At 52.1% G+C, this 18,353-nt stretch overlaps 1 protein-coding gene and 1 long non-coding RNA gene across 3 annotated transcripts in view; one reads left to right on the forward strand and one right to left on the reverse strand.

Moving 5' to 3' along the window:
• Positions 1-1,056: 1,056 nt before the first annotated feature.
• Positions 1,057-9,394, reverse strand: NOTO (notochord homeobox). Its single transcript, XM_008254249.5, has 3 exons — positions 8,815-9,394; positions 4,329-4,543; positions 1,057-1,925 (listed from the first exon to the last, which is right to left on the reverse strand). The coding sequence occupies exons 1-3, from the start codon at positions 9,203-9,205 to the stop codon at positions 1,782-1,784; spliced, it is 750 nt and encodes a 249-aa protein (XP_008252471.3). The 5' UTR covers positions 9,206-9,394; the 3' UTR covers positions 1,057-1,781.
• LOC103347655 (uncharacterized) overlaps positions 8,774-18,353 on the forward strand; it is a 61,660-nt gene continuing 52,080 nt past the window's right edge. For both annotated transcript variants that reach the window (XR_016230272.1, XR_011386532.2), the window contains exon 1: positions 8,774-8,908. This is a non-coding gene — a long non-coding RNA (uncharacterized LOC103347655). The remainder of the gene's footprint in view (positions 8,909-18,353) is intronic.

The raw sequence follows: 18,353 nt of genomic DNA on the forward strand, positions 1-18,353 counted from the left end.
GGGGTTGGGGCAGGAGGCTCAGAGGCCTTTGCAGCGTGGGAGTGGTGAAACAGCCCATATTGGGGCCGGCGCTGTGCCACGTGAATTAAGCCCTTGCCTGCAGTGCTGGCATCCCACATGGGTACCAACTGAAGTCTCCGGCTGCTCCACTTCTGATCCAGCTCTCTGCTATGGCCTGGAAAAGCAGCAGAAGATGGCCCAAATCCTTGGACCCCTGCACTGGAGTGGAAGACCTGGAAGAGGCTCCTGACTCCAGCCTGGCCCAGCAGTTGTGGCTACTTGAAGAGTGAACCAGCAAATGGAAGGTCTCTCTCTGTAACTCTGCCTTTCAAATAAATAAATCTTAAAAAAAAAAAAAAAAAAAAAAAAAAGTCCATAGTGGACTTCAGGTCTGAGATCCCTGACCTTGCATGCAGACATGAGTGTGCAAAAGCATTGCCCTGACAATGGAAGACAGGCGAGTTCTTTCTTCTGAACCCCAGAAAGCTATGAACCACAGGCCTCCAGCATGCCTTGTGCTATTTCCTTGTCCCCCAGTTGACTCTGTGTTCCTTGAAAAGAGACCTGTGTCTGCACCTGTGGTCATCTTGTGATGTTGGGAGATGGGGCGGAGCTCAGTAATTGCTACACAGGCAACTTGATGTGTGTGTGTGTGTGTGTGTGTGTGCTGTTGTGTCCATCCCCACACCCCCACCCCCACCCCCAGCCTTACTGAGCCATTTCCTGGAAGAGACCTTGGAATGGAAAGGTTCTGGAATTTGGACCCCGGTTCTCCTCCAGCCTTCCCCCTCGGTGCCTGGGAGAGGATGGTCCACGGCCTTCGCAGCCAGCTGTTTTCCTAGGCCACTTTTGCTCCTTTCCAATGTGGCAGAAAACGGCTCTTAGAGCCCCTAGAGGGCCGCCCCCTCTCACCACCAGGAGGCTTTTCTACCCCCTCACCTTAGCCTGCAGGGGCCCTTTTAGGACCTGAATGTCTATGCTATATTTGTGCAGGCGTCACAGGAGGAGGCTACAGCAGGAGGCTTAGAAGCTGAGCAGATGACTGGGCAGGAAAGGGAACCCTGAGAGAGGGTTAGGAAGGGGGGAAATAACTGTCTTCTGGAAATATGGAAAAACCGATGACAAAATGGCAGCCTTGGCAAAGACAGAAGCTTGGAACCAAACTTCTCTATTCTATACAAAGATGGGGAGGGGGTTCAGGTGGGTATCCGGGCGGAAAACACAGGTGATGGGGTGGCGTGTTGCTCCAAGGAGGCAGCTGGGTGGAGTCCTTCTGCAGTGACAACAGACAAAACAGGGAACTTTGGGGAGCTATACCTCTGCCTCCTCTTTGCCCTCAGCTCCACCATCTGCAGAGGAGAAGGGCCTTCTATGCCCAGACAGTGGGCCCCGCCTCCACCAGGGCTGGTAGAGCTGCCACTCCCACACAGGGGCAGGGGGCTATCAGCCTTAACATCAGTCACACACTCGGCACTAGGCCTGGCCCACAGCAGGTGCTTCACAGATACCATGTCACTAGTGGGAGGTCTAGCTTATCCATACGCCTATGTTAAGGTGAAGCAAAGAGGCCCAGAAGTTCAGTCACCTGGCCAAGGGACCTAGCTGAAGGCCCAGCTCTGTTCTCCTGATCATTACGTTATCCCTGCTCCCAGTGGTCAGAGGAAGTCCCACAGGACAGTTCTGATTCCTCGGGTGCTCTTTGGCCCTGGCAAGGCTCTTCACTGAGATCTGGGGCAGGGAAGTCCAGTAGAGGCCCCCAGCAGAGACGGCCTCAGCCATCCTCAGCTGTCCGCTCCTGACCGGGTGTCTTCACTCTGGATGCTGCTGTCGGAGCTGCTGGAGGGCTCGTCCAGGGAGGCAGACGTGGCTTTCAGCTTCTGCTGTTTCTGATACTTGACCCTGCGGTTTTGGAACCAGACCCTCACCTGTAATGGAGGGCAATGGGTAGACATGAGAATGTGTCCCCCCACTTCCCAGAGGGCCTGTCCTTTACTGCCTGGCCGAACTCTGCTCTTCCTTCTGAGGGAGGCACCTCCTCCAAAGCACCCTTTGCTATAACTCCAGTCCCTTCATCCACCAAACGAGGATTCGCTGAGCTCCTATTATGTGCTAAAAGCCATCCTAGGGGGATGGTGACACAGTGGTGACTGACAAAGGCATGGTCCCTGCCCCTGGGTGCTCCCCACCTGCTGGAGAGAGACTGGTAAAAATGGTGAGCAAACAACGTAGTAAGGAAGATAAGTGGGCAGAAGCAGGATTGGGTAGAGGAACCTCCCTGAGGAACCAGCACTAAAGACAAGGCTCAAAGCATGAGAGGCCAGTGTGGTGGGGACAGAGGAGAGCAGGCTGAGTGGGGCAGGGGACAACCCACAGCATGGCACTGTGGGAGCCCAGGCTGGAGTGTCTGAGGCAAGAGAGGAGAGCATGGCTCACAGAGGAGAAAGCACTAGGAGGCAAAGTGGGAGAGGGCAGCGGGAGCCACATACCCAGGTCCTTGAGGGCCACAGGTAAGGAGTGTCACCTTGAGGCTTTTAAATAAGACTTGACGGGGACCCCAGTGTTGTGGTGCAGTGGGTTAAGCCACCGCTTACCACACCAGCATCCCATACAAGAGCACCAGTTCAAGTTCTAGCTACTCTGCTTCCAATCCAGCTCCCTGCTAATGCACCTAAGAAAGCAATGGAAGATGGCCCAAGTACTTCAGCCCTTGCCACCCATATGGGAGACCTGGATGGAGTTCCTTGCTCCTGGCTTCAGCCTGGACTAGCACCAGCCATTGCAGCCATTTGGGGAGTGAACCAGAGGACAGAATCAAATAAACAAGTCTTTAAAAGATGAGTGAATAAACAGGCTATGACATAGTCCTATTTACATCTTTTTCTTTTTTTATTTTTTATTTTTTATTTATTTGACAGGCAGAGTGGACAGTGAGAGAGAGAGAGAGACAGAGAGAAAGGTCTTCCTTTTGCCGATGGTTCACCCTCCAATGGCCGCCGCGGCCGGCGCGCTGCGGCAGGCGCACCGCGCTGATCCGATGGCAGGAGCCAGGAACCTCTCCTGGTCTCCCATGGGGTGCAGGGCCCAAGGACCTGGGCCATCCTCCACTGCACTCCCTGGCCACAGCAGAGAGCTGACCTGGAAGAGGGGCAACCGGGACAGAATCCAGCGCCCCGACCGGGACTAGAACCCGGTGCGCCGGCGCTGCAAGGCGGAGGATTAGGCTAGTGAGCCGCGGCACCGGCCCCTATTTACATCTTAACTGAATGGCATATCTGGCTGCTGTGTGAAGAATGGCTGAAGGCAGGAGCCAGGAGGCCGCTGTGGTGATCCTTCAAGCACCGGGGGCTATAAGCTGGGGCAACAGTAGGGAAGTGTTTTGGAGACAGAGGTGGCAAGGCTTGCTGATGGTTGCAAGTGGAGGAGCAGCAGGGATGAAGAGGGATTTTTTTTTTAAGCAAGTTAGTGGACAGGGGGCTATGTATAAGGAAAGGAACAGATCTAGGGAGGACAAAAGTCAGGAACTGAGGTCTAGACTTATTAAGTTTAAAATGCTCACCCATGAGACATGAAGTGGAGACCTCAGGAACAGAGTTATATGTACAAGCCAGGAGAGCGGGCTGACGCGACGTGGGAATTAGCTGCTTACAGGTGGTATTTAGGCCACAGGAATAGATGAGACCAGCGGGGAAGATCCTGAGGTCTCCCAGGGAAGAGTAGCTGGAGAAGAAGACAGAAGTGGCCAGAGAACTGGGAGAACCAAGAAAGTGTGGTCTGTTGAAGCCAAGAGAAGAGGGGTGTTGAGTGCTGCCATGCGTGGAGGATGGGGAAGCACCTGCTGGCTTGGACAACAGGGAGGTCAGAAGAGACCCTGCTAAGGAGTTAGGGAAAGGTGGGATGAAGAGAGGCAATGAGTTAGGGAACGAATGGGAGGTGAGGATCAGGTGAGAATGAACAAAACAAGATCTTGAGAGGTTTACCTGTGAAAGGAGCAAAGAAATGTGAGACTAGCTGGACGGGACCATGGGGGTCAAGGGAATATTTATGATTTATGAAATACTTCATCTCTTGAGTATCTACTTGCTTTCACTGACAGCTCCTTATTCAGCATGGAAATGCTTTATTATTCTAGATGAATAATTAGATTAGCTCACATTGTCCCTGTAATGTGACTTCAAATGAATATGCAAAAAAGGCAGGGTGTGTCTCCCCAACAGCCTGGCACAGAGGAAGAAGGCCCATGTCTTCCACTCCCCTCCACCCCTCCCCAGACATGGCGACTTCCACTGTCCCCATGTGCAGCCCAGGGTCCCAGGAGTCCCTGCTCCCACCTGGTTCTCTGTAAGGTTGAGCCGGGCTGCCAGCTGGGCTCTCTTCTTCCCCACCAGATTGTGTTGTTTCGCGAACACTCTCTCCAACTCCTCCAGCTGTTCCAAGTTAAACATAGTCCGGACCCTCTTTTGGTGTCTCTCAGCATCATGAAGATCCCCAGTTGGGGGCCAGTATGGGGGGCCCCAGAGGCCTGCGCAGTGAGCCACCTCCAGGCCTAAAGAGCAACCAGCAGGGGATATTAGTCAGCGGCCGCCTGCCCACCCACCCTGGAGGAGAGAGCACACACACACACCACTCCACTGCCCAGCCTTCCCCTTGGCCAAGTAAGGGCCAAGTGGGAAGAGTGCGGAAATGACAGAAAACAAACAAGGAGACAAGGTCAGGAGACTCCTGCTTCCACTACTCTCCAGCCCAGTGGCTTGCCCTCTGGGCCCTAACTGGAGTTGCCAAACCTCCCTCTCTCCTTCATTGCTCTCTTTTCCTTGACTACTTTGGGAAATCCTATAAGATGGGTAGAGGAGGGACTCCGGGGATTCACCCTTTGCATTCATTCAACAAATATTTTTCTTTTTATATTTTAAAGATTTATTTATTTATTTTATTATTTTATTATTTATTTATTTATTTTTGACAGGCAGAGTGGACAGTGAGAGAGAGACAGAGAGAAAGGCCTTCCTTTGCCGTTGGTTCACCCTGCAATGGCCGCCGCGGCCGGCGCGCTGCGGCCGGCGCACCGCGCTGATCCGATGGCAGGAGCCAGGTGCTTCTCCTGGTCTCCCATGCGGGTGCAGGACCCAAGGACTTGGGCCATCCTGCACTGCACTCCCTGGCCACAGCAGAGAGCTGGCCTGGAAGAGGGGAAACTGGGACAGAATCCGGCGCCCCCACCGGGACTATAACCCGGTGTGCCGGGGCCGCAAGGTGGAGGATTAGCCTATTGAGCCACAGCACTGGCTAAAGATTTATTTATTTATTTGAAAGAGTTACACAGAGAGAGGAGTGGCAGAGAGAGAGAGAGAGAGAGAGAGAGAGAGAGGTCTTCCATTTACTGGTTCACTCCCCAATTGGCTGCAACGGCTGCAGCTGGGACAATCCGAAGCCAGGAGCCAGCAGCTTCTTCTGGGTCTCCCACGCAGGTGCAGGGGCCCAAGGACTTGGGCCATCTTCCACTGCTTTCCCAGGCCACAACAGAGAGCTGGATTGGAAGTGGAGCAGCCAGGATTAGAACCGGTGCCCATATGGGGTGCCGGCACTGCAGGCATTGGCCTTACCCACTACACCACAGCGCTGGCCCCACAAGTATTTTTTCAGTGAGTCAGGCATGGTGGCAGGACACACAGAAAACCCCTGTGCTGTTGTAGCTTACATGTTAGAAGTGGGGGAAACAGTCAACAAGGTAAATAACGAGAACACTTGGTGTGTCAATCGCAGTAGGTGGTGGGGGGAGAAAAAAGGAGGAAAGGGCACAAGATGAGTGTTTGGGGGAGTGGTTTGCATCTTTAGAAATGGTGGCCATCTCATGGCAGTGACACTTGAACAGGCCCACCCTCTAAGCCACTCTATACCGCAGGAGCACTGCAGTCAGACCCTCGGCCCAGGGAGAGTGGCTCTGAAATTCTGCGCAGGATACTCCCTCGGCCCCTGACAAGGCGCTGTGTCTGCCTGGAGGAAGGCACACCCTTTCCTAAGGGACATAGAAGTGCTATTCGGCTCAGCAAGCTGTGGGCCAGTGGAGATGCTTCAACCAAGGGGCAGTACCTGAGTCAGGTCTTGAAGGGGAATCTGGACTGGGAGGAGAGTGGTCTGGGCAGAGGAACTGGCAAGGGTAGTTCTGAAAACACTCAGCCCCCCCGGCCTTGGGAAGGCCTCAAGGATGCAGAGACAGTCCATGAAGGGAGCAGAGCTGGGGTCCTGGCTGCCCATGATACAACCACTGGGCCCATGAGGCTTACCATGTGCTTGCCTGAGGTCAGATCAAAAAACCCAGGAGGTGTATAGGTCTCCTGCCCTGTTTGTGTTGGTTTTTTTTTTTTTTTTTTTTTTTTTTTTTTTGACAGGCAGAGTGGACAGTGAGAGAGAGAGACAGAGAGAAAGGTCTTCCTTTTGCCGTTGGTTCACCCTCCAATGGCCGCCGCGGCCAGCGTGCTGCGGCCGGCGCACCGCGCTGATCCGATGGCAGGAGCCAGGTGCTTCTCCTGGTCTCCCATGGGGTGCAGGGCCCAAGCACTTGGGCCATCCTCCACTGCACTCCTGGGCCATAGCAGAGAGCTGGCCTGGAAGAGGGGCAACCGGGACAGAATCCGGCGCCCCAACCGGGACTAGAACCCGGTGTGCTGGCGCTGCAAGGTGGAGGATTAGCCTAGTGAGCCGCGGCGCAGGCCTCCTGCCCTGTTTTGAAATTTGAAGTAGCCACGGCCCTTCAGGAGAGATTAGACTGCTGTTTAAGTTCCTTAAGAGCTCTGCCGCCTGTTAACCAGCCACATACTTAGGGAAGCCATACACCTCGGTGAGCCTTGATTTTCTCATATGTAAACTGGTGATAATTCCTGCTCTAGAGGCATCACAGGATTTAAAAACATGGTGCTTTGAAGGTGCTCAGCACTGTGCCAGGCAAAGAGCAAGAAGAAAATCAACAGTCACTGTAAAAAAAAGAGACAGTGCAATGCGGGAAGAGATGGATGGTTTTCAGATGGATGACTTCACAATCTGGGGGAAAAAATATGCTGAATCCAGATAAGTTCTGGCTGCTCCACTCCTGATCCAGATCCCTGCTAATGCACCTAGGAAAGCAGTGGAAGAGCCCAAGTGCTTGGGCCCCTGCACCCACGTAGGAGACCTGGAAGAAGCTCCTGGCTACTGGCTTTGGCCTGGCCTAGCCCTGGCTGTTGCAGCGATTTGGAGAGTGAACCAGTGGATGGAAGGTCTCTGTCTCTCCTTCTCTCTCTGTAACTGCCTTTCAAACATATAAATCTTTTTTAAAAATTCCAAATGGATGAAATATTTAAATATTAAAAAAAAAAAAACCTGGGGCTGGTGCTGTGGCACAGTGGGTTATAGCCCTGGCCTGAAATGTTGGCATCCCATATGGGCACTGGTTCTAGTCCCGGCTGCTCTACTTCTGATCCAACTCTCTGCTATGGCCTGGGAAAGCAGTAGAAGATGGCCCAAGTCCTTGGGCCCCTGCACCTACATGAGAGACCTGGAAGAGGCTCCTGGCTCCTGACTTCAGATTGGCTCAGCTCCAACCACTACAGCCAGTTGGGGAGTGAATCAGTAAATGGAAGACCTCTCTCTCTCTCTCTCAGCCTCTCGAATAAATAAATAAGTCTTTTTAAAATTTTATTTATTTATTTGAGAGGTAAAGTTACAGACAGTGAGAGGGAGAGACAGAGAGAAAGGTCTTCCTTCTGTTGGTTCACTCCCCAAATGGCCGCAATGGCCGGAGCTATGCCCATCCGAAGCTAGGAGCCAGAGGCTTCTTCCCAATCTCCCACGTGGTTGCAGGGGCCCAAGGACTTGGGCCATCCTCTACTGCTTTCCCAGGCCTTGGCCCAAAGCTGGATTGGAAATGGAGCAGCCGGGACTAGAACCGGCATACCTATGGGAAGCCGGCGCCGCAGGCGGAAGATTAACCTACTGCGCCACGACGCTGGCCCTAATAAATCTAATAAATAAATCTTAAAAAAAAAAAAAAGTGAGCTGGAGTAATGTCTGTCTCCCAGAGAGAGTGGTATGAGTTTGGAGAGTTAGGGGTCCAGAGGTGGAGGCAAGGCAGCGAGGGGGGGGGGGGGCAGGTAAAGTTGTGTTACAATAATCTTGGTAAGGAGAGAACTTTGCTCCTGTTCTCACGGGGATATGAAGAAGCATGAATCAAGCAGTCTAAAGTGGGCAAGAGCTGGTGCAAGCAGATGGTACTGCTAGAGGAGGAAGGAAGTTACTCAGTAAAAATCGCGAAGGGATAGCGCTGGCTACCGCTCTGAGAGCCGCCGGACAAGGCCGTTAGTGTGCCCAAGTTCGTAGACTCAGCCGCGGAGGCGGCAGCAGGGGCCGGGCAACCGCCAGGCGCTAACAGCTCTGGGCTGACCGCACCACCCCAACACCTTTTCCCTGCAAACAGGACCACGGGTTCTGGACGAGAGCGGCCTGGGGAAAATGTGCACGGACTGTTACCCCAAAGCGGTAAGGTTCAGGGGCCGAGACCCGGGAGAGGGCTAGGTCCCCCGGAAGCCCCAAGAATCCGCCGGGAGAGTTTCTGGCCCACTCGCGCTCACACTCACCCCTCACCGGGGCAGCTGGTGAGGGAAACCTCGCGCCGGCTTTTTCAGCGAGCCCCGCGTCTCAGATTCAACCGCAAGTTCAACGGCAGCAGAACCCCTTCCCTCCCCTACCGCGTTTGGTTCTCAAACCACTCTGCCTTCGACGGTCGCGGCCACCACCCTCCACCCCTCGCCCTTACGCGGCGCGCGGACGCCAGGCACGCCCTACCTGCGACACCGAAGCCCTGGAGGCCGCAGAAGGGAGCCATGTGCAGCCCGGGCACTGGAGGCCAAGGGCACAGCGGCAGGAGACCCACGCTCAGGTAGGCTGGCAGCCCAGTGGCCGGACACGCCCAGGGCAGAACCCGGGCTGGACACCGGGAGGGTTCGGTCCAGTGGCCCCAGGTGGCACAGGCGGAGGCTGGCGGCAGGGAGGCGGCCGGCGTGCGGGGCTCGGGCCTCGCCAGGATGGCTTCGACGGAGAAGGAGGACTCAAGGTGTCCGGGAGTGCGGGACGTGCCTGGGCCCTCAGGGCCGAGAGGGGACTTGGGGGACTGGGGCGCCGGAGAGCGGCCGGAAGGAGCGGGAGACCTGCGGCGTCGCGACCCAGGGCTGGGCATGGTGCGGCCAGGGCCGGAGTGAGTGTAGGAAGGGGAGCGGGGGCGCCTCTGAGGCTGTAGGGAGAGAGCACCAGGCCAGAGAGACGTCTCTGCTAGAACGTGTAGCCCAGGAACCTGCCCAGGCTCTCTGCGAAGACGCTTAAATTGGTGTGGGCGGACAGGGGCGGGGACCTGTCTTTTCTCCCTGTGGCCCAGGCGGGGCCTCCACAGGAGGTGCGCGTGAGGTCGTCCCGGGGTCGCCCCAGACCCCGCCCCACCCTGGGAGCGGCAAGGTGGGATCCGCGCTAGGGAGTGTGCGCCCTCCCTTCCAGTGCGTGTAAAGGTGCCCACCCTCAGGCGGCCGCGGAAAGGACTCTAGAGCTCCCCGGCGATCCTGGGCTAGCTACCCAGCCCCGGGGCTCCGTGCCTGCCCTTGCTTAGGGCAACTGCGAGCCTCCGCTACCCCGCCCTGCAGAGGCGCAGGGGACGCGGAGAAGGGTAGTACCTGCCTGTCCCGGCTCCGCCGACCCCCGCGGTGTGGACCCAAGCCCAGGGAGGATTCGCCTCTGGCGGCGCCGACTCGTTTTGTTGTGTGTAAGCACAGGGAAAAGCAATGTTACCGCCGTCCCTAGACGCTTAGTTTGCCTGACCTGGAGATACCGCTGTGATCGTGTTTCTTTTGGATCTTTCCAGGAACTTTCCGTGCCCACATCACCTAAGGGTGATCGGCCCTGAATTAAAACAAACAAACAAACAAACGGAGAGGGGACATCGGTGTGGGGGGGGGGGGGCGGCTTCTGCTGGAGGGCGGTAAGAGAAGTCACGGCAGCGGGCGGCCAGCAGAGCTGGAGTTACTGGCCACACCGCGAGGAAGCAGCGGGCACGCAGGTCAGCTAGGGGCTGGCTTCCGCAGCGACGCGGGCTGCAACTGGAGGGGCTCTGACCGTAGCAGCAGTCCCTTCTCAGGGTGACTGTTGCTGCGTGCGAGCAGGAGAGTGGAGCTATACACCGAACATCCACGAAGCATGCTTGTAACTGCAATTATGTTCTCAGGGTGGGTTCCCTGCGGTCCAAGAGCTTTTCCCTGGGCGGAGCTGGAGGGCTTCTGCTGTCTTAGGAAGACTCCACCGAATGCCCTGGGGCCACCCTCCGTGATCTTCAGGGTGTGTGCAGGGTGTTGTGGTTCCAGACGAAGAATCGCTAATCCCTCGCCTGTGCTTGGGAGCTGAACTTGGGAACTAAACTCGCAGGGCAGGTGCTGGTTCTCCGTCCTGCAGATAATCAGTTTGCTTAGTAGCTATTGGCGGTGAGCAAGTTGGGAGCGTGCTTTCGCTCCCAACTTTCGGGGCAAGGAGCGCGCCGTTCGTCAGAGGAGCAGCTGCCAGGCTCCCGCCACGTCCTGCCCTTTCCCATCAGTGCTAACCCGAAAATTCCCGATCGGGTCCATGGCGGTCCCTTGACATTTTCTGTAGGCATCAGCTGTCTAGGACACGCACACGCCCTATATGCCCCGGCAGGTGGGGGCAGGAGGAACCTTGCTGGGGTCGGCTCGGTCCTCTTCCCTTAAGCAAAGCCTCGCCCCACCTTTTGAGCCCCCCCCCCCCACCGCCTCCCTGGTAGCTGAGATTGCAGGTTGCCTGGCGGCGAAGGAGTCGTAAGGCGCTGCCCGACTGGTCCCCAGGAGTGCTGGGTCCGAGGCGTGGGAACACGGAACAGAGCCCTGGGAAGGGGAGCTGCTCCTCGAGGCTAAATCCCCCGGGAGTTTGGGGGATCGAGGGAAAGCCTTAAATCCCACACACACAACTCCACCCCCTCGACGTGTTCCTGTTTGAGGGAGGGGCAGTGCCCCCGCCAGGACCCCCGCAAAAGGGGCAGACAGCATCCCTTGGGAAGAGGGACATGGGGACTTGCCGGCTGGGGCTCGCCACGATGGTCGTTCTTGCTGTTGGGGGGCCAGGAGCACGGCGACTGTAAATAAGGGTGTGTTTGTTTGTTTTTTTTTTTTTTTTAAGATTTATTTATTTGAGAGGCGGAGTTAGAGTGGTCAAAGCGGAGAGAGAGGTCTTCCATCTGTGGGTTCACTCCCTGAATGGCTGCAACAGCCAGAGTTGGGCTTATTTGAAGCCAGGAGCCAAGAGCTTCTTCTTGGTGCATGGGCCCAAGCACTTGGACCGTCTTCCACTGCTTTCCCAGGCCATCAGCAGAGAGCTGGATCAGAAGTTGAGGAGCTGGGACACCAACCCCCTGCTGCAGGCAGAGGCTTAACCTACTACACAGCGCAGACCGGAAAATGAGGGTTTTGAAGTTGAACACACTTAGCGTCACATCCCAGCTTTGTCCCTGAACACTTCTGTGACCTCCAATAAGTGACTTAGTTTCGGCAAGCCTCAGTTTCCTGTAAAATGAGAATGATGTCTTAGGTGACAATGCTTACCTGAGGGAATTGTTTCAAGATAAAGTGAGGTTGTTTTTAGCTAAGCGGAAACTGTTATGGGGAGAGAGGTTAATGACAATGGCAGACTCTCAGGGCTAAGCTTTTAAAAGAGGTACAGTGAGATATAGTATGGGACCAAATGTATAGGACCAAGATGTGCCTGGTCTGTGTCCTGTAAGCACTGAGACTAATGGGCTGATCTCTGGCAGCATGCACCCTGGAATCACGGGAGGTGACAGAGAGCCAGACAACATGTCTTTTTTTAATTTTTTTATATTTTTTTTCTTTTTTGCCAGACAACACGTCTAACACAGAGGCTTAAGAGTATCTTGCTAAGTGTATTTGTGATGACTTGAGGGTAAACATACTGCCTTTGTGTCTCAGTACATAACTCACTATATTTCAATATGTCTTTCTTCTGTTGTTTCATTTATTCACACTCAGACTGTAAATTCCTAAAGATAGCCATTAAATGCTCAATCTACATATGAGTAAATAGAGCAAGAGATTATCATTGTTCAAACCCTCCAAAGTTTGTGGTTTTAATTTGCATTTGTTTCCCTGAAGATCATTCATGTCATTTTTTTAAAAAAGGATTTATTTATTTTGATTGAAAGGCAGAGTTACAGAGAGAGAGAGAGAGAGAAGCAGAGACAGAGAGAAATCTTCCATCTGCTGGTTGCAGATGGCTGCAGAGGGAGCTGGGCCAGGTGGAAGCCAGGAGTTTCTTCCAGGTCTCCCATGTGGATGCAGAGGCCCAAGGACGTGGGCCATCCTCCGCTGCTTTCCCAGGCACGGTAGCAGGGAGCTGAATTGGAAGTGGAGCAGCTGGGTCATGAACCGGCACCTATATGGGATGCTTCAGGTGACAGCTTTTTACCTGCTCCCTGCAACACTGGCCCCGTCATGTCAGCTTTCATATGCTTGTCAGCCACTCAGAGATTTCCTTTGCTATGAAGTGCTTGTTTTGGTTTGATTCATTTTTTTTCCTTTTAGAAGATTTATTATTTGAAAGGAGGAGAGAGAGAGAGAATTTTTCATCCGCTGGTTCACTCTCCAAAAGCTGCAACAGCCAGGACTGGGCCATGCCAAAACCAGGAGCCAGGAACTCCATCCTGATCTTCCACGTGGAGGCAGGGACCCAAGTACTTGATTCATCCTCTGCTGTCTTTCCAGGAGCAGTAGCAGGGAGCTGGATTGAATGCAAAGCAGCCAGAACTCAAACTGCTCCTGCCAGTCTCAAACAGTGGCTTAATCCACTGTACTATAACGCAGGCCCCCAACCATGGAGTAGTAACCCACTGCACCACAACACCAGCCCCTGGCATGCTCATTTTTTGTGCCGAGTCACTCTTTTTCTTGTTAACTTGTGAAAGTTTTATGTATAGATACATATAGATAATTTGGGATCAAGTCCATTAATGCAATATATATAGAAGTAAATACCTTCCCCATAGGGCCGGTGCTGTGGTGCAGTGGGTTAAGTCACTGTCTGCAGCACTATTATCCTATATAGGCACCAGTTCCACTTCAGATCCAGCTCTCTGCTAATGTAACTGGGAAAGCAGTAGGAGATTTGGGAGACCCCGGTTCCTGTCTTCTCCACTTGAGGAATAAACCAATGGATAGAAGATCTCGGTCTCCTTTTCTCTCTGTAAATATTTCAAATAAATAAGTGAATCTTTAAAAATAAAATAACTTCTCCATCTGTGGCCTGCCTTTTCATTCTGTTAATATCTTTTTCTGATAAACCAAAAATTCCATAATTCTAATAAAAATTTTAAACTTTTTTTTATTAAAAAATCTATTTCATTTATTTGAGAGAGAGAGAGACAGAGAGCTCCCATCTAGCAATTGATTCCCCAAATGCCTGAGAGCCAGGAACTCAGTCCAGGTCATCCATGTGTGTGGCAGGGACCCAACTACCTGAGCAATCTTCTGCCTTCCAGGGTCTGCCTTAGCAGGACGTTGGAAAGGGAGTGGAACGAAGCAAGGACTCCAGCTGGGGTTTTCTGATATGGGATACAGGAATCTTAACTATTGCACCGAAGGCCTGGCCTTAGTGATCTGTTTTTGTGTCTGTTTAAGGAAAAGTTTGCACATACTAAATAATGAAAATGCTAAGTTTTTAAAAATTATTCTGTTACTCTACCTTTTACATGTAGGTCTTGAACTGGTTTTTGTATAGGTGTTAGAGAAAGGGCTTTTAAAGGTTTAGTCAGAGAAAGAGCACATTTTGGATCAAGAGCTTGCTCTTTCCCCCACGCTGCTGGCTTCTTGAAATAAATCCTTTACTCCTACAAAAAGGAAAAAAAAGGAAATCAAAATCTGCAACTATGAAAGAAAGTTTTGACTCCAAGGAAAAGTTTTAAAAATTCAATAAGTAAACCTAAAATAAAACTAATTATAAGCTTTAAGAAGAAAAGGATTTTTATCTTTTTTTTTTTTTTTTTTTTTGACAGGCAGAGTGGACAGTGAGAGAGACAGAGAGAAAGGGCTTCCTTTGCCGTTGGTTCAGCCTCCAATGGCCGCCGCGGCCGGCGCGCTGCGGCCAGCGCACCGCGCTGATCCGATGGCAGGAGCCAGGAGCCAGGTGCTTCTCCTGGTCTCCCATGGGGTGCAGGGCCCAAGCACTTGGGCCATCCTCCACTGCACTCCCTGGCCACAGCAGAGAGCTGGCCTGGAAGAGGGGCAACCGGGACAGAATCTGGCGCCCCCACCGGGACTAGAACCCGGTGTGCCGGCGCCGCAAGGTGGAGGATTAGCCTAGTGAGCCGCGGCGCCGGCCAGAAAAGGATTTTTATCTTAAGGGACTCCATCTGATGCCCTGGGACCACCCTCCGCACTAGATAATTTATAAAAGAATAGAGCCAGTAGCCGAAAAGCACAGGAAAACTGTTCAACTCTATGAATCCTCAGGGAAATGCAATTTTAAGTTGCAACCCCTTAACAAGATGGAAAATCCTGAGTACAGGTAAGAATGTGAAGCATCTAGAACTTTTGTTTGCCGAATGAAGGAATATAAATTGGTACAGTTTATTTTATTTATTTATTTTTACACATATTTATGGGGTATAGTGTGACATTTCTTTTTTTTTTTTTAGATTTATTTATTTATTTGAAAAGTAGAGTTACAGAGAGGCAAAGGCACAGAGAGAGAGAGAGAGAGAGAGAGAAGTCTTCCATCCACTAGTTCACTCCCCAGATGGCTGCAACAGCTGGAGCTGCACTGGTCCAAAGCCAGAAACCAGGAGCCAGGAGCTTCTTCCTGGTCTCTCTCATGGGTGCAGGGGCCCAAACACTTGGGCCATCTTCCACTGTTTTCCCAGGCCACAGCAGAGAGCTGGTTAGGAAGTGGAGCAGCCGGGACTTGAACTGGCGCGCACATGGGATGTCGGCACTGCAGGTGGAGGTTTTACACACTACAGTGCAGGCCCCATGGTACAGTTTAGAAAATGGCTTGGCAGTATTTATTGAAGCTGGAAATAGGTGTGACTGAGCAATTCTACTCCTAGATTATATACCCAACAGAAATATGCATCTGTGTTTAACAAGAGGCTTGTTCAAGAATGTTCGTAGATGCACTGTTTGTAATAGCCAAAAATTGGAAACCAACCAAATGTCTACCAGCAGTAGAATAAATGTGATATAGTCATAACGGATTATCATATAACAATGAGAATAACAGGGCTACAATTATAAGCAACAACATGGATGAATCTCACATAGTACAGAAAGAAAATAAACCAGACACGAAAGAATACATACTATATGATTTCATGTATATGAAATTTATAAACAGGCAAAACTAATTTTTACTATTAGAAGTCAGGATAACGGAAAGGGGATGCTAGTGAGTAGGAAGGAGCATGAAGTGAACTTTCTGGACGCTGCTGATGTTGGATTTCTTAATCTGGGTGCTGATTACACAGATCTTGTCACTTTACAAAAGTTCAGTGAGCATTTTTCTGTATGCATACCACACTTTAATAAAAAGTTTATTTAAAAAAACAGATTTATGTATTTGAAAGGTAGAGTGACAGAGGAGAGACAGAGAGATATCTTCCATCTGCTGGTTCACTCCCCAAACGGCTGCAATGGCCAGGGCTGGCCAGGGCTAGCTCAGGCATCTGGGTTTCCCACTCCATCCAGGTCTCCCAAATGGGTGGCAGGTGCCCAAGTACTTGAACCATCTTCTGCTGCTTTCCCAGGCATATTAGCATGGAGGGAGCAGCCAGGACTGGAACTGGTGCCCTTATGAGATGCCAGTGTTGCAAGCCACAGCTTAACACATTGTGCCACAATGCTGACCCCTAGAAAGTTTTCTTTAAAAGATAGCCCAAGGCTGGCACTGTGGCATAGTAGGTTAAGCATCTGCCTGCAGCACTGGCATCCTATATGGGCTCTGGTTCCAGTTCTGGCTGCTCTGCTTCCAATCCAGCTCCCTGCTGATGGCCTGGGAAAGCAGTGGAGGATGGCCCTGCACCCGCATGGAAGACCTGGAGGAAGCTCTGACTCCTGGCCTCAGATCACCTCAGCTGTGTTATGGACATTTGGAGATTGAACCAGCGAATAGAAGACCTTTCTCTGTCTCTTCCTCTCTCTCTCTGTACTGTAACTGTACCTCTAAAGTAAATAAATCTTACAAAAAAAAAAAAAAATAGCCGAAAGGGGCTAGCACTGTGGCACCTGGGAAAAGCTGCCACCTTTGACACCAGCATCCCATAGGGCGCCTGTTGGATTCTCAGCTGTCCCACTTCCAATCCACCTCCCTGCTATGGCCTGGGAAAGCAGTGGAAGATAGCCCAAGTACTTGGGCCCCTGTACCCATGTGGGAGACCTAGAAGAAGCTCCTGGCTCCTGGTTTCAGTCTGGCCCAGCTCTGGCCACTGCAGCCATTTGGGAAGGGAGCCAGCAGATGGAAGACCTTTGTCTGTCTCCCTCTCTTCTCTCTGTAACTCTGCCTTTCAAATAAAATTAATAAATCTTAAAAAAAAAAAAAAAAGAAAAAGGCCCAGAGTGAAATCCTTTGGTACACTTCCTTACCCCCTTTAAATTACAGAGCAGTAATAGATAAAATACTACAAGAGAAATTCAAAAAGGCGAGGTCAGGCTCAAAGCAAACCAACATTTCTGTGGCTGAAAAGTGATACAGAAATCAGAGGCAGTGAGAGCGTCTGAAGCTTGGGGCCTGCTGGGTGCCGGTCTGGATCAGGTGGAATCAGCTGGGAGTTTGGCTGATCCTGGGAGTTGCTGGACTAAAAAGATCCCTTAGAAGCTTGGTGCTAGTCATGTGAAGCCGGTACATGCTTTAGCTTTGTTCCTGGTGGAGCTCTTAGCAGTCCTTCCTGAATGAGCTGAGCTGTAGCAGTTTTGCCATTGACTTTAATCACAGGACATGGGAATACCACACACGATGTTCCCATTCCCCCCTTGGTGGATAGGATCAATTGTCCTAGGTAGTATAGCAGTCCTCTTTTCTGGCTGCTGATTCACGGGCAGGAGAAGTTCAAAGTAGCCAGGGACAATCTTTGCTTTTTTTTAATTTTTTTTTATTTTTTATTTTTTTAGAGTTAGAGTTATAGACAGTGAGAGGGAGAGATAGAAAGAAAGGTCTTCCTTCCGTTGGTTCACTACCCAAATGGCCGCAACGGCCAGAGCTGTGCCAATCTGAAGCCAGGAGCCAGGCGCTTCTTCTGGGTCTCCCACGTGGGTGCAGGGGCCCAAGGACTTGGACCATCTTCTACTGCTTTCCCAGGCCATAGCAGAGAGCTGGACTGGAAGAGGAGCAGCCGGGACTAGAACCAGTGCCCATATGGTATGCCAGCGCCGCAGGTAGAGGATTAACCTACTGTGCCACAGTGCTACCCCCCCCCCTTTTTTTTTAAAGATTTATTTTATTTCTTTCAAAGACAGAAAAACAGAGAGAGAGAGAGAGAGAGAGAGAGAGATACCTTCCATCTGCTGATTCATTCCCCAAATGGGTGCAATGGCTGGGGCTGAGCCAGCCGAAGCCAAGAGCTGGGAGCTTCTTCCAGGTCTCTTACATGGGTACAGGGGCCCAAGCACTCGAGCCATCTTCTACTGCTTTCCTAGGTGCACCAGCAAGGAGCTGGGTTGGAAGTGGAGCACTGAGGACTCGAATCGGTGCCCATGTGGGATGCCAGCACAAGGCGGAGGCTTAACCTTCTATGTCACAGCGCTGGCCCATTCCCAGGGACAGTCTTGACTTCCAGTTCAATAATGGGACTATGGTTGTGCTCTCCCTAGAAATAGTTCTCTCGGGGGCCGGTGCTATGGTGTTAAGGGTAAAGCCGCCAGCTGCAGTGCCAGCACCCCATATGGGCGCCAGTTCGAGTCCCGGCTGCTCCACTTCTGATTCAGCTCTGTGCTATGGCCTGGGAAAGCAGTAGAAGATGGCCCAAGTGTTTGGGCCCCCTGCACCTGCTTGGGAGACTGGAAGAAGCTCCTAGCTCCTGGCTTCGGATCAGCCCAGCTCTGGCCATTGCAGCCATTTTGAGGGGTGAACCAGAGGATGGAAGATATCTCTCTCTCTCTCTCTCTCTGCTTCTGCCTCTGTGTAACTCTACCTTTCAAATAAATAAATAAGTCTTTAAAAAAATAGTTCTTTCTGGAAGGGTGTTTGGGACAGTGGTTAAGCTGTCGCTTAGGATGCCCACATTCTGTACTGGAGTGTCTGGGTCAAGTCCTGGCTACTCTGCTTCTGATCCATCC

The sequence above is a fragment of the Oryctolagus cuniculus genome, chromosome 2 (genome assembly GCF_051225735.1).
Source record: "Oryctolagus cuniculus isolate XC-2025 breed Fujian yellow rabbit chromosome 2, ASM5122573v1, whole genome shotgun sequence".
NCBI lineage: Eukaryota > Metazoa > Chordata > Mammalia > Lagomorpha > Leporidae > Oryctolagus > Oryctolagus cuniculus.